The 16,167-nt window shown below is 38.2% G+C and overlaps 1 protein-coding gene across 2 annotated transcripts in view; it reads right to left on the bottom strand.

The window, feature by feature from the left end:
- FGGY (FGGY carbohydrate kinase domain containing) overlaps nucleotides 1-16,167 on the bottom strand; it is a 134,116-nt gene that overhangs the window by 104,764 nt on the left and 13,185 nt on the right. For both annotated transcript variants that reach the window (XM_009319806.1, XM_009319805.1), the window contains exon 4: nucleotides 13,023-13,111. In XM_009319806.1, coding sequence (XP_009318081.1) covers nucleotides 13,023-13,111 — 89 coding nt within the window. The remainder of the gene's footprint in view (nucleotides 1-13,022; nucleotides 13,112-16,167) is intronic.

Raw genomic sequence — 16,167 nt, 5'->3', positions numbered from 1 at the left:
TGATACTTGAATTATACTGCAATTCTTGCAGAAAATATACTTGCAAATGCTGCAAGCACAGAGAATAATGGACTAGAAGTCAATTTAAAATCCCTATGTTAGCTGCCTGAAAAAATAAAGAATGCTTTATTCCCTTTTTAATGCTTTATATTTTTTTAGTGGGGGAAAAAAAAAGCAAGAATTTCCACATTTGTGTGTTTTACCAAATTAAGTGATGGTATTAAAAAGATCACTCTTCATAGAAACCCTGTACATTTTTTATGTAAGAGAAATTAAGAACACATTTTTCAAAATGCAATTTGCAAACTACTACTTATCTAGGAGCTTCGTCCTACAAAGACTTAGGTGTGAGTAACCTGACCTGAACAAATAGTGTCTTTGACATTAACTGAAGCATTTATGTAAGTCACTTGTTTGCATAAGCAACTGCAGGATTGTGCTTGACTTATTCTATATAGATAGTCCTTACTAACTCCAGCAATTAAGTCAGCCATATCACACCGTACTTTCTGCATAATTAAGCCATTTTCCTTAGTGTAAAGTGGTCTGCACCTTGACAAAGAAAAGCACAAAGAAAATTAACTCACTGATGTTCTAAGATGGCTCTAGAGGTGAGAGGCCAACTTTCACTGCTGCACGATGCAGACAGAAAACCTAAGGTCTGAATTTAACTGAGTTCTCCTGTCCTGACTTGCCATGGATGGTGTGAGAATGAGGAGGAGGGATAGCACAAGACCTGCTGTCCTGCAGTAATCAGAGGTATACAACTCTGGACTACAGTAAGAAAAAACAGAAATAAACAAACAAACAAACAAATCTACATCCAGATCAAAAAAATAACAGCAAGTGCCACCTAAAAGGCAGCAGTTACTTAAAGAGAATTTTCTGGAAGAAGGAATAATGTGTCATACCGTGGACTAAATCCACAGTACCTTAACTGCCTGAAGATGCTCTTGTCATATGACAAGCGCTGCCAGTCAGATTACTCAGCTGGAGCAATATATCAGATGAAAACTTCTCTGGGTGGACTGACCTTGATTTTTCCAAATACACTACTTCTTCATAATCAGTGCCAATTAATCTCAATCAATAACCTACAGACTGTTTGCAAATTGTTACCTGTGTCATACTGAAATCACAAATTATCTTTTCTAGGCTGTAAGTGGACAAAAAGTTCAGAGGAGAGAAGTGAACAGTGTAAGAACAGTTCCCCAAACATTCATACAACCAACAGCCTGTTCATACCAACATGCTTGGATAGCAAATAAAGGACCCAGACCAGCAAAGCACTTAAGCACATGCTTTAACTTTAAGCACGTGCCTAAGTGCTTTGCTGGAAAGAGGCCCAAAGAAAAGAATGAACATGGTTAACTGAAAAGCCCTTCAGAATTGGATTGACTGCTTTGTTTTTCCATTAACTCTAGTTGCTAGTAAACACACGTTTGGTCTCAGCATCCTGCCCAATATATTTAACCCATATCACAAAAATAGCGATCTGGTACAACCAACCTTTTTACTTAGGGAAGTTCCATCGGAAAATCGGAAAAATGCCTGGGATTTAGGCTACTTATAAGGCACGAGTAGAAGCAGCACCCTCATGTCTCTCTCATAGGCAAACCCATATGAAGGACCCGACCATTAAACACACTTTCAGTAGTTCACCACACAAGCCCACATTGTCCTGACTTTTCCACCTGTTACATCAAGCTCCACAGAACATATTTTGGAGACCTTACCAAGAGGGCACAAAACACTGCCACAGGACTGATGGCTCTCCTTCCCCTCTTCCACTTGTGAAGGAAAGAAACCCAAGCTTAGAGAAGATAATTTCCAACTCTGGGTCTTGGGAATGTGACAGTCTTTTTTATACCTCCACCCTGGTCCATTAATAACATTTTTATATGCATCAAATTTACCCCAAAACCAAAATGAAAACAAAATTTCCTAGAATATCTTAAGCAAAATGCTGAAGTTAAAAAAAAGGTTGGAGTCCAAAAATGGAAAGATGATTAGGGAGGTAGTGAAGTTGGAATGAAACAATAATAAAAAGCCCTAAGAACACATCATATATTCATAGTTCTTGAATCATTAAGGCTCTGCATGACAGCTCTCACAAGCACCGGTATGGCAAACTCACTGACTTTTAAACAGGAGTGAAAGTGGTTAAGCCCTAGGACAAATAATTTGAAAATCTCAGCACAAGTCTGATCTCAGAGAGTTTAAAGGAATGCAGACTGCCCAAAAACACAGCAGCTGTTTGTTTTTTCTGCCACCTTTCCAAGGTTCATGTCTGGAGTGAGGATAAACAGTTCTGAAAAAAAATTATGTGGCGTTCAGACTTTAAGAAAATAAAACATCAGACTAGTATTTCTTGCAGAAAGATTAAAAAAAGCCCTAACTTTAAATTATTCAGCCCTGGAAGTTTTCAGGTAGAGCTCTCAGGAGTAAAGAGGTAAATGGCTTGAGGCTTCAATATATTAAAATGCTTTCTCTAAACCAGTCTGCATTTTCAAAAGTTTGGCCTTATGTGGTTTTCTTGAGCAATATTCCTCCAAGCAGAGTTTCAAATTTAGTAAGGTAAAACTGTATTCCCTATTGTATGCACACATGTGTGCATAACACACACACAAATAGAGGCCCTTCCAGATAAACCAACAAGTAAACAAGATAGCAGATGAAGCCTTAGAGATCAGCCTGAAGTGATTTCCATCAGCACAGCCGATATCATAGTTACAAGATAATTTGTGCTATGTCATTTTGAACATCATTCTTTTTACTCTCCCTATTATTCTGTTTGTGCCAAAGCAAATGAGCATCGACTTTAATTAATTAATTAGTATGTCTCTTGATAGGTTAGGCAATTAGAAATCTCCTGACTCTTAACATTTTTAGTAGGTATGACTTTCCTTTGATCCACATTTAAAGAGACACAACCTGAAAAAGAAAGAGCTAAGAGGAAATTTACTTAGATAGATTACCAGTGGAGCTAAGCAGTGTAAACAAGGATTGTCTGTGTTGTTACAGGCAGGTCAGAAATAGCAGGAAATTTCAGGCACCATGCTGAGATTCAACATCTGTTTATGAACTGTCCTTATACACAAAATGAAGAGTTGCTACAGGACAAAGTATACAAAACCAGGAAGTCTGAAACAAACTGGAATCCCTCCAGAGAGCTCTCCCATTATATTCATACCTGGTAGTACTGGGGCATCAGCATGAGGAGTGGTGAACACTAAAGAACTTGAATTTGTCTTTGAGATACACATTCCATTTATATAGATCATGGACAAGCATTACCCAGTATGACATATGAAAAATACTGTTCATGAAGGACAAACATGAAGAAGAGATGTCAACCATGTATCATGCTCTTACACATTCCCCATTTTCCTTCTTTATAGGGAGATGAAAGCATTATGCAGCATTAACCTCACATACAGATGCTGTGTCCAAGGAATTAAGGACATCACACCTAGTTTTTCCATTAAGACAGGAAGCACACTGACTTTGTTTCTTGACAGTAAAATTATATCATAATATTGCTTTTTCTCAAAAGAGCTTTTATTAGATACGTTATATACAATGACAAACCAGCATCAAAAACTCCCAAGTATAGGTTCATGGAGGGAATCTTAGAAGATTGAAACTACCGGAAAATAGTTTTCTGTGTATTTCGTGGCATGTTCTCCCCTTCTCATCACTTTTAATCAAATATAAAAACACCTTATTGTGCAGATCCAGATTCATCCTTCAGAAGAAAGAACTCACCTTGGAAAATTAGGTTGGAAGGAGAGGAGAGTATCATTCAAAGTTGTAAGTTTCAAAATTGTAAGTTTCAAACTACAGTGAATGAAAGTTGGAGTTATTTCCTTCGTCCTAACAACATGTACTACATATGCATAAATGCAAGTGGGTTTTGGGGGCAGGGAGGGTTCTGAATATAACAGGTATATCTCTCTCTGCACATCCTCAGGTAAGTTTTTCTCGATCAGCTTCTGCATTATGAAGGGCTTTCCTACTTTCTTTCCCACTTTGACAAAAATTCCTCGTGCGTGGGTACTAGAGGCAATTGCTAGGCCACCTTCCACGGACTCCCTTCTACTCTAACAGCACATGGAGCCTAGGAGTGATGGCAGAAGAGTCACAGCTCTGGGACACTGAGCTTATGACTACAGCCCCGCGGGTAACACAGGGACAGGCTCCCTGAGGAATGCTTGTTGTTTCCAAATCCCCACTCAGGAGAGTACAAGGATACATCTATAACGCAGAACACCAGCAAGCTCATAAATCAGGCTGACAAATCTGAGATAGAGCACATGAACTAAAATAAAGTGGACAAACACAGGTTTTAACTTAGATTAGCAGCTCCAGAGGCAATTTAAAGCTGAATGTGAGCAATCTGAGCCAAATATATATAAAATCCAAATATTATCTGAAGCCAGCTGATATCAAACGAGAAAATAGAAAACTTCCCCCCCTCACTTTAAAATAAAACTAACAGCCATGGTGGAATCTGAAATTTCAACTATCCTATCCACAGGAGAATTAAGTTGCATGCAGGGTCTGACAACCAATAAACATAACTTCAGTCATCTTTGCTGTATCACACTGCAATCATTATTGCTTTACCTGTTTCGCTCAAGTCTGACAGTCAGAATCCTACCATTGAAATTTAATTAAAGAAGGTAGTAAGAAAATAAACAACCTTTCTTGGAATGTCTTTGATTCCATAAGTACATATACATTTAATCCACTGAAGACTGAATTACCACGTTTCATCTAATGAGCAGCTTAATAGAATGGCACTGGAATAAAGAACAGGGGAAGGAAAAAAGAAATTCTTGGTGTTTTCATGTAACACATTATATATTTATGCAGTATCAGGCTCATTATCTGGCAACATCAATTTGCAAGCTACAGTGAAAGTGTTCACTATCTCAGTGTAAGTAGAAGGCATAGCCAGGCACTGACACCAAATGAATAAGCAGATCTTACTTATAGTTAAAGCAGCAAATGGTCTACTACAATGAAGAAATGACAGAACACGTATGTAGAAGTCTGCTTTCTTTATACACAGTCTTGAAAGCACTGTATAATTGATCTAAGATTATTTTTGTAGGCAGACGACAGGTCAAGCATAAAAGTACACTATTTTAAAGGTTACAGAGTTGGCAAAATTGGTATCACTGCCATGGACAAAGAATCATTTTCTTTTGAAGTCTTCATTGTCAGGTAACTTACATTTCACAGTTAAAAGGCTCCTCTCTGGATAATATGAATGCTAAAACAAATGAGAGAAAAAGTCCTATGTAAGCTAATGCTACTTTAAAGAGATAATGTAAATCAACCCTGACACCATCAGTGTCATCCTAAAGCACGATGAGAATTTCCAGTGAAAGTTACTAACATTAAACAGATTTAGATAGCCAGCCAACAAAAATAAAGTAAACGTGTAAGTAAACTGCCTTCCAGGCCAAGACTGTTGTTACAACCATGTATTACAGTGAAAGTGATGGGAGGAACACTCTAGTGGTGAAAAGCATTTGTTTGGGAAGTCTGGAGGAAGAATTGGTCCAGAATAAATAATTTGCAGTGTGATCTGTAAAATGCCTATGGAACAGGACACCTAATTCTCACTGCAAGTTAGACAGAAATCTGGACGCCCAGCTAAACACTTAGAAAAATGTTACCCTTCAAATTATACGGTTATTTTCCCATCTATAAAATAATAATGCCACCTTCTTACTTAAGAAGAGCATTTTAAGGCTGAATTTATTAAGATGTTTTCATATGCAAGATATTACAGAAGAATAAAGTTTTTAAAAATAAAAAATAAAAAAAAAGAAGAAGGAGCCCCTTATGGAATAATAAATTTAAGTGAGTTTTAATACTTTTAAGCACTATATGTACACATACAATGCACAGACTTCATGCTACATAGCTTTCTTTTCCTTCACTGGATGAGAACACTCCTGGAATGTTATTGTTTTCAGGGGGTGGTTTTTAAGAATTTACTGTGAATACATGCATTATATATGTGCACACTGAAACACTGCTGGGGCTGTAAATGACCCAGGAGTTCATAAATATGGCTATTTTCTTATCTGGTTCAAATTTATGCAAGAAAGCAATTGTTACACTGCTCTCGCTGAACAGAGACCCAATCTCACAAGGGACAAGGGCTTTGCATGGGGCTTTCCATGGTGTTTCACATAAGGAAGAGTTCAAAGAAGATGACAGATTGTTTATAACATGCCTTGTACCGTGAGGGTCTGATCCCTGATGGCGTTCACAGAAGCTAATGCAAAAGAAACATACACCCCTTGAACACCCAGCCTATATCTGAAGAGAACAGAGATGATTGTAAAAAAATGAGAGGAAGAGAACTGAAAGACAACAAGGTCCTCTGTGGTTGCTGCCTTGTCTTTCCTTTGAATTTAAGGCCATAACAACCACAACCTCCTTAGCACGTCAGCAAGCCGGATCTCAAAGACTCCTAGCCATCTCTTCACAAACTTTATTAAGGGGAGATTATTATCTGACCCTCAGAGAAGCTAATAATTACAGTGTTCATATATATATATTGCTTCTGCACAGGATCAACAATGAAAGGGTTGTTTAAACACAGCTCCTTTGCTTCGATGGAAAACCTTGTGTGTGCGTGTGTACCACTCATCAGCTCAAGTAAATGTTAATGACTATTATGGAAAAATAAGAGACAGAAACATTTTCTGATGTACGTAGTATATTTAAAGAGTCTTCTTGTGATGTAGGATGTTGCATTTTGAGACTGAAGAAACAGGATATTTAACAGCAATGAATATATGAACCCTGACTATTTTTTTTTTTTAAAGCACTGGAGAATGTCTTAACCATCACACACACACTCACATATACACACACTCTCAAACTACCACACTAGGCAAGATCAGAGCTTAACAGCCAACAAAACACACATTCAATCCCTGAGATCATTTTCCTGAAATAGAAAACTACATATGTTTCTCAAATTTCACATCAAGCCACTGCACAGCCCAAACTGCAGGGGAGAACAGAGCCAAGCCTGCCTTTGGGCTTGGGGGAGTAAGAACCTGAAAACAGATGATTCCTTTCATATCACCACATTTCTCGTTCACAATCTAAACTTACAAACACCCCCGTTTAACAGCATTTCTAGCGGGGGTTGCTTATCAAGCAGCCTTTGCTTTGTCAAATTAAGACACATCGCTTTGGATTAGTGAGACTCCCTGAGTTCAAAATGACTTCATGGTTGGCTCAGAGTTCACTGTCTCCGTGGCAAGTTGCCAGTAACACATCTACTACCGCGCCTGCCCCCAATCCTTTTCTATACTGACCTAGCTGACTTTTTTTTTAGCAGCAAACGAACACAATAGAAAACTAAGGGCTAGATACTGTCACAGCTAATTAACAATCCTAACATCTTAAAAAAAAAAATCAAAGTAGTAAATATTTGAAGATCTGAATGCAAATCTCTGAAATGCAATGTCTCAGTGTATGTCAAAGCTGTTGGAAAGGGACAATGCAGTTTTTCTTCACTGTGCAGATACAGTTAGACACTATGAAGGGCTCCTGTTCTTGTGGAAAACACATTAAGCTTCTTTTGCTAATATTTTGTAAAGGGCATTTGTACAATAACAATAGCTAAAGCTTCCTGTTTGCCTGTGTGCTTCCTGGCTAACATTAACGAGACCTGTTAACAATTTTCTTATTTAGCACACAGAACTCTTTCAGATTACTCTGTAGATTCAAGGACATGTCATTTTTAAATAAAAACAATAAAATCTAACAGTAATGGCCCACATTGCACCTGCCCTTCACAGCCCTGATAACTTTTCCAGCTATACGTTTCCTATTTTCTTACACTGGATCAGTCTGTGTGTCACCAGTCTCCAAAGAACATGTTTTGAATTTATTAAAAGCCTGGTAGAAGTGGAATTTTCTCGTTTGGCAAAGATACCGTCACAGGGACACTTGCTTTTGGCTCCATGACAAGAAATTCATGGTACTTTGTTTGTCCAAAAACACATCCCTCCCCTCCCAACCAGCCCTTCAAGATAATTCTCCCTTCTCCAGAGACTTCTCCAAACAAGTCTGCAAGTCTGAAGTCTTGGGTTTCATTTCATAAACAGGACACAAAACCGGAGTGCAATTCAGGATACTGTCACCGCCACATGGGCTGCAATGCTAATCACGAAAGCTTTCTGAAATATTCCCTAACTCCTTTCTTTCCAGAGAGGCCTAATTTTTAGACCAGGCATCTTTTGAAGTAGGCACCAAATATAAACAAGAAGAAGCCAAAATGCCAGAATCCCAGCCAAAGGGTATACATTAGTCATGGCAAGGCTAGGAAGGAAGGGAAGGGCAGCTGGCCCCAAAAAAATGGTGTCTGTGCTGCTCCAGTTACCACAACTCACTAACCAGGATTGCTCAACCCTTTAAAAAGACACAGGCATCCTTCAGATAATCATTTAACTCACACCAATTTGATTTTTCAACAGCGCCTCTAAACATAAGCTCCTTTTCCAAACTCTCTCTTTTTTCAAAGTTTCCAGCCTATCTGGATAAAATATTTGGTGAGGACTCCACTAACCACACTGACAAAATACCTCACAACAGTAAAAGTAAGCAACCTCTTAAGAGTGTATGTATGTATCAGTTTAACAGATGAAGAACAAACACAGGAATGAACAAGAATCAAATCCTCAAAGGTATTCAGCTGCTTAAACATGTCCGAAGATGTAGATTTAATTCACTTCTCCAAATCACACAGGGGACATAACAGAGCAGAGACTTGAATCCAGATTCTTGGATTCAAAAGCACCTTCCTCGCTTTAATGTTTTATTACAAACCTCCATCATTGCAATTCAGCAATGGACCAGACTCTACTTCTATCTATCCCAGCGTACTCTGCATCAAACCCGTTAACATCAGAGGAGTTCTCTGGATTTAAATCAGTACAACAGAGCCATCGCTAGCCCTAATGATAAGCAACTGGGAATAGGTTACAAATAAACTTCAAGGTCTTAATCACTGCTTAACAGAAAGAGCCAGCTATTTAAACATGCACAAGCCAAGGAACTAGCCTCTTTCTCATAAATGAAAGAAAAAAAAAATTGTCAAGGTATTTTCCTGTTGAAAATATACTGTATATTAAAAAGATATCACTCTCACACAGATATAGCCTAATATTAGTTACGTGGTTCCCAGAAATTTTTTTTATGAACTATAAACATTTCTCTTTCACTTTACCGTCTGTAATTACCATTAACAGTATGAATTTCTTTCTTCTAAAACTGATTTTATCTGAAGAAACTCATGATCCCGAGATCTGTTGGAAGGAGATAATTTACAAAAGATCCCCCAAAAGTATATGAAACATCTCTGTTACACCATTTTCCCTGTCATGATGGCTAGCAGTTGAAGACTGACTGGACAAGTATTTCCACAGGAAAATTATTTGCGTCAACATTCATATATGAGATGAAGTCTCTACTAGGTCACGCATTACCTTCCCCAACTATTAACATATCTAGAGTGTAGTAATATAAAAAACCTATTCTGCACAAATATTCAGTTTGTTCCAACTTTTTCTGGTAATTTTGGGAGGTAGCTTATAGCATGATGCTGGCCACTCTCTACCTCAATAATTTCAGCTTGACATTCTTCCATGTTTCCAAGTCCTCCTCCACAGGTCTAATCTCTGTTTGGTTACAGCTCATCTTAAACCATCTAAATCCAGTAGAGACTAGCTAATTTTCCACTGAGTTGCTTATGATTGAAAGTGGCCCTGAAACAGAATGCTGGATCTAAATACACACGACCTTTGAGAAATTTGTGTGTGAATTCTACCCAATTTAACAGCTCAGCCATATTCTTATCTGCAATGTAATCCTTCACGAGACTTTTTTAAGAGAGATTCTCTGCCTTACCTGCAGAAAGTTACAGCTAAGAACACAAAGCCAAAGCCAGGCAGGACCAAGGAGCTGTCATTATCACTGTACCCTCCCTTTTCAGACCTACTTCCAAAGCAAAACCTGAGCTTCACTGAGTTTAGACAGTCCCAAAGTCCACTGCAACCCATGACAGCCTGACACCAGCTGACAGCACCACTACAATAAGTCCACAGCCTTACTCTCACCCCATCCTTCTCTTCCCTTCCCCACACCCACAAATAACACTGCCTCCTAAATTAAGGCATACACGCGGGACAGTAGACAGGAACTCTGTTATCACACTCTAAGCTCCTATATACTCCCTCCTAACTTCCTTTTAAACCATTCTGCTTGCATACAAAGGTTGCAGGGGAGGCTGAAAATTTTAATCTCAGGAATTCAGACTGTACTCCTGTAAGGGTTAGAGGAGCACTAGAGAATACAATCATTAGTTCGTAAGATCTGTTTGCTCTTTCACTGTTACTAGTAATATTTATTGCAACAGAAGTTCCCAAGAGGAATTAGGTCCTACAGTGCTGGGCATTAATAACACACCCAAGAAAACACCTGTCCTTCCCCAAGGCCCTCACAGAAATTATAACCACTGACAGGTACATGCAGCAAGCAGATGGACAAATACTACATTGGAATAGCAAGTACCAGGCATGGCCTAACTCTAGCAAAAGTTTTGTGAAAAAACAAAATGGGAATTTTCAGGAACAAGTAAAAGGAAGATGATAAAAAGCTTTACTGTACTAAGCACACTCTCATCTTTTTTTCCATCCAGATTCCCTGCTACTGCAGCATCAGTTGTTAGCAGCAATCCATTAATTCTGCAACTTGGATAGCTGCATAGCTAGTGTAACACCTATACTTCAATACAATCATTCATTTCCCAACAGCTAAAGAATTAGTCAGAATAACAGTTACATTTTTAAGTCTGCAGGAAGGCATTGTTGTTCTTTTCCATCTTCTCTCACAAGCTACACTAGGTTGGAGGTTAAGAGAGACAGACAGAGGGGTGGAGAGAGGGATTTCTTTTATACAGTATGGCTGCCACTATTAAAAACAAGACAGACAGAACATAGAATCATACAATCATAGTATTGTTTAGGTTGGAAAGGACCTTTAAGATCATCGAGTCCAACCGTTAACCTAGCTCCGCCAAGTCCACCACTAAACCATGTCCCTGAGCACCACATCTACACGCCTTTTCAATACCTCCAGGGATGGTGACTCAACCACTTCCCTGGGCAGCCTGTTCCAGTGCTTGACAACCCTTTCGGTGAAGAAATTTTTCCTAATATCCAATCTAAACCTCCCCTGGCGCAACATGTTATGAATCAAGGAAGATCTGGGAAGAGCAGGAACACTGTTCATCAATGCTGCTCAAGCGAGATAAGAATTCTCTTTCAAATATATCACCATTCTCTCTGAAACTGTTTCCCTTCCTTTAAAAATAAATTCCAAATAATATTTGACTGTAAGCTCACCTGGACCATATTCTATTTTAGCTTCTTCAGCCATTAGCACAAGGTGACCATTAGCACAAGGTGAACATGTCATGATTTGCTCACACATTTTATCCCATCTGTGAGTCATCATCTGGCCACAAAGCCAAATTAAAACTGTGTTTGGAACTGAGTTCCAAACAGGGTCCCTAGCCAAATAAGAAGGGTAGAACGAAGACACCCCTACCACATGTAAGAGCAGATGAAAATGTTCCCCCTCCTATTAAACAGAACTATGAGTAGACAAATTGCAAGACTCTGTAACCCAGTAAAGTGACATTTATTTTCTGGGTCAACATATCCCCCAGCTACCTCAAAAAGGTTCTCTTCAGGACAGGTGGCTACTTTTCTCACACATGACTGTGCCTAAATTTGAGGAGCACTCGATCTGTCACATCCTTATACTGTTTATGGGAGCAAAGCAGCCACCTTTCTCCATCTAGTCCCCTGACCAAAGGATGTTAGTTCTAAATCAAAGTCTTGAGCACTTTCACAAGATGGAAGCCCTGCATGGCACATCTTCTGGGATCCTGGGATTTATCCTCTTGAAGTTAGAGTTGGGTCAGGTGACAGGACTGCTTAGATTGCAAGATCTTTGGTGTGAGAGTTGTTCTTCTGTTACGTAGTTCATAGTTATACAGCATACAGCAGAATCTGACTAAAAGTCCAAAGGAAGATTTGAGATACTATCTTTCAATTATAAGATTTCCTGCTCTATAATACAAGATATTTAACAATAGCCGTCAATCATGGAGACTAACTAGGGAGAAGGAGAGCACTCAAATAAAAAGAACCGTATCTGATGCAAAGGTATCTTCAATTTCCAGAGAGACTAAAACTATCCTGTGACCAGTTTTCAATTTAGACTAATTTTTGCACAGATTCAGCTCCACAAACTGCAATAGAAATAATTGTGAACTGCACTGAGCTGGCCATGGAATTGTCCCATAAGACTTTATTTTAAATAAATAATACTGTACCTCACTTTTCACAAGGACTAGTTTATCTGCAAATACACTTCACTTGTACTTTAATCAAGATATCACTTCACTTTAACCAAGATTTTAAAGGGGTTTTGTTAAACGGCTCAGCAAGTATTCTAGGATGCTTTAGGGGAGCAATGCAGCTGCCGTGTTTTACAGTGAAGTGACCATTTTAAACAAGATTTTGCCAGATCCCTCCCACATGGCAAAGAAGTGTTTTCTTCCAATTCTCAAAAAAGTCAATAAATTTGTCAACAAAAACAGATTTCAAAGAATTATTAGAAGCATATTTCACAGTAACTAGAGTAATCATATTTATGTTCCAAAATGGAGTACAAGACCAATTAACTGGCAGTTGTAGCAACATACTATATCTGTGAATTACACTGCTCACAGGAACAACTGTGTTCAGGAATGCACAATGGCAGCAGGAGATAGGTTCAAGATGTTTTGGAGCAGGCTGAATTACAGACAGATGTACATAACAGCATGTTCAGTCAAAATGAATTAAAGCAGAAACACACATAAGAAAATAGACAAAGATGACCAAATCATATCGTTTTAACTAACATACCTTGCAGTGACACCTGTGGCTTTCCAAGATAAGAAATCCGGAAGATCAAAGAAGTAGCCTGCCTTCTCCCAGCATGATTCTTGCAAGTTCTAACAAAAAAATTTTTAGAAATGCAGATATTAGAGGCCAGGCATGATCATGTCCTTATTTTAATGCAATTAAGAAACCTGCCATTTATGGAAAAATGGCAATTTTTCCAAACCCAATATTATGATCATTCAGTCTGCTCTACTCACTTTACAGCGATTTACGGTCTGAAGAACTAAGCCTTTCCCCCACCACAGACTGATCATAAGAAGAGTTTCCCATGAAGAGTTCATGGAAGCACATGTTTCCGATCAATAACATGGGGTCTCTCAGTTCCCCATCAGCTGCTCAATGTCAGAGCAATCTCAAAGTCAATAGACAACTTTCTCAAAAAATATTTGCTTGAAGAATGCCCTACTTTCTAAAATAAACCATTTTAAATTTAATATTTTTGAATTATAAGTATAGGAAGAAAACAAACAGCTCTGTGAGCACAAGAACAAAGCTTTCGAATCTATTTCAAAATGACTGAAATATGATCGAAGCATATAAGAACCTGTAAGCTTTCAGTGAAGCTTTTTTCCACAGCTGGGATATTTGGGGGCTCTCAACAGCCTGGATTAACAAGTAACAATCAGCTTTAAATCCACACTACAACCTTACAGTTGCCATCACAGCGTGCACATGAATTCACACGAACAATTAACAGAAGTTTACCTTTGCAAACTCTGCCCCTCTGCAAAATTTCCTTGAAATGCATAACAATACGCAAAGCAGTATGAATGCCTAAGTTTCTATTTGAAAAGAAGTTCAGCCTTATCACTTCAGCTGAGGGAATAACTGAAGACAGTTACAGGATAACCCTCCAATGATACCTGCAACTCCGGATAGCCGTGTGGCACTTCCAAACTCTTCTACCAAGATAGATCATCTACAGAGAGTTCCCAACACTGTACTCTCTCTGCAGAGAGCTAGTGGTCCAGAAAGCAAGAGGTCGGTCATATCACCTGGGCCAGGCTCTATTCTTTGTTTCTATCTCCAAAGCTCAGTCTGGTTTCAGCTTATGATAGCAATGCATATTCTTAAAATTAGTTTTCCACGTAAACAATCTCCACGCTTGCCACAGGTATCAGATGATGATGAATGGAATGAAAGTTTCCCCAAGTGTAACATTTTACTCCAGTGTGACATAAAGAGTGAGCATCACTGTCCTGCAATACAGCTATACCAATGGCCACCTCTGGCCTCAGTATGTTAAGATAACTAACGAATATCAAAACCAAACAAAAGTCACAAGGTTCACAAATCAGACTTCCACAGAAAGGTAAGATTGCTTTAAAAACCTCCACCAGCTTTTTAAATAATTGAAACAGTGTGAAGTTGTCTCACGTAAAAGCAGCTGTTGTATTAGAAACACAAATCCTAGCTGGCGTATTTTGGGCATGGAGCACTGCCAGGTGACACAGCTTCAGCAAGAACTCAAGTTAGGTCAACAGTTGCATCTAGCAGGCTAAGGCAGAGCTGGAGAGATACTTCAGAAGTGCATGAGATGGGAAACTATGTGGGTCTTCATCTCTACACAAGAAATTTGAGGGATGATTTACTTGCCTTCTTGTCTTCTAGCTTTCAGGTCCCACTTTTTTCATCTACTCTCTGTAAATTCAGGCCAAGACTCTCGTACAAGATTCCAGAAGCAGAGGATTTTTTAGAGAAGTAAAACTATTAAACACTAAGAGAGTCTTAATAGCATAAGCTTTGTCAACAGCAACTCCAAGTCCCCCCCTTTCCCCTCCCCCCAAAAAAAACCTGTAAGAACCTGCAGTACACAGTTGAGCCGGAGGCCCAAGTATTTTAGCAAAGGGTCTAGTAGCTTTGTTATTATGCTTTTCTTTTCAAAGCTTTTTTTTCAAATTATTCAGCAAATTGTCAATAACTAACATGACAATTTAAATTACCTGCATTTTAAAAGCTGCCATCAGTTTTCTGGAGGAAAAATTAATTACATGCAGTATCAAGAACGTACATGCTGAACTAAAAAAAAAATAATTCAATTTTAAGAAATACTATTTGGCTCTATAACTTAATTCAGATACTATGTGATTTCAAACCAAAATCGTACAAGTCCAGAAAGTTACTGAACTGGAATCTATGAATTCTAGAAACTAAGGTGCAACTGGGTAAGTACGAAAAAAGCAAAATTTTGTTTAGTTTTGGATCATGGAAAAAAAAAAAATCTGTCTTCTTTGAGTTTAGTTTTTCAAAAGCTTCTAAAATTTACTGGATTCCTATTGAGTTGAAAAAAAGGAAATGCTCCAATTACAACTTTTTAACATAAAATGCACAACCTTCAGATGCCTGTTCCTAATCACGCAGGTTTAGCTTACCTCCTAGATGTATATGGCTGCTACTTACATCAAATTTAACTTTATATATGAATGCAAAGGTGTTCCATAGTTTAGTACAAAGGTCATTCAGCCTGATTATTTTGATAATATAAGCCATTATGTATTGTTAACATACCTGACAGTCTTCAAGAAGCAACAGGAGTAGTTTGGCTATTAGTTTTAATCAGAAAAGAAATTGGATTAAGAATAACTGTCCTCCTCAAACAAATCTGTTTCATCAAAGATACTCCTTGAATCCTGATTCTATTACTTCAAGAATTCCCCAAAGCCACATGTTAGCGACACTAAAATATGTTGTTTCATGAACATCTAAATGATTCATTCTTTGCCATCTTGATGCTTTGTCATCACTAATTAGTACAGACAAAAAAAAAATCATAGCATGCCCTGATGCTTTTTCCAAACAAATTTAAAAGTCTCCATGTTTTCGACACTCACTGAAGTTAATTCTAATTTATTTTCACTTACAGTCAGGAATCTGTGACCACATTAAAAGGACTGTGGAAAAGATCCGGGAACGTTCCCAATGCTGTATTCATATCCTGCGACTGACTCTCCAAACTCACTTGTAAAGAAACTAATTCAATCTTTCTATTTTCCAGGGGTACTTATAGAGTCCCCTTTCTTAATCTCTCTCTCTGATTGTTTTGGGTTTTTGTTTTTGTTTTTGTTTTTTTTTAACAACTGTACCTCCAAACAATAATTTTTAGAGA

This window comes from Pygoscelis adeliae, unplaced genomic scaffold (assembly GCF_000699105.1).
Source record: "Pygoscelis adeliae isolate BGI_AS28 unplaced genomic scaffold, ASM69910v1 Scaffold181, whole genome shotgun sequence".
Taxonomy (NCBI): domain Eukaryota; kingdom Metazoa; phylum Chordata; class Aves; order Sphenisciformes; family Spheniscidae; genus Pygoscelis; species Pygoscelis adeliae.
This window is presented reverse-complemented; position numbering and strand designations above follow the sequence as displayed.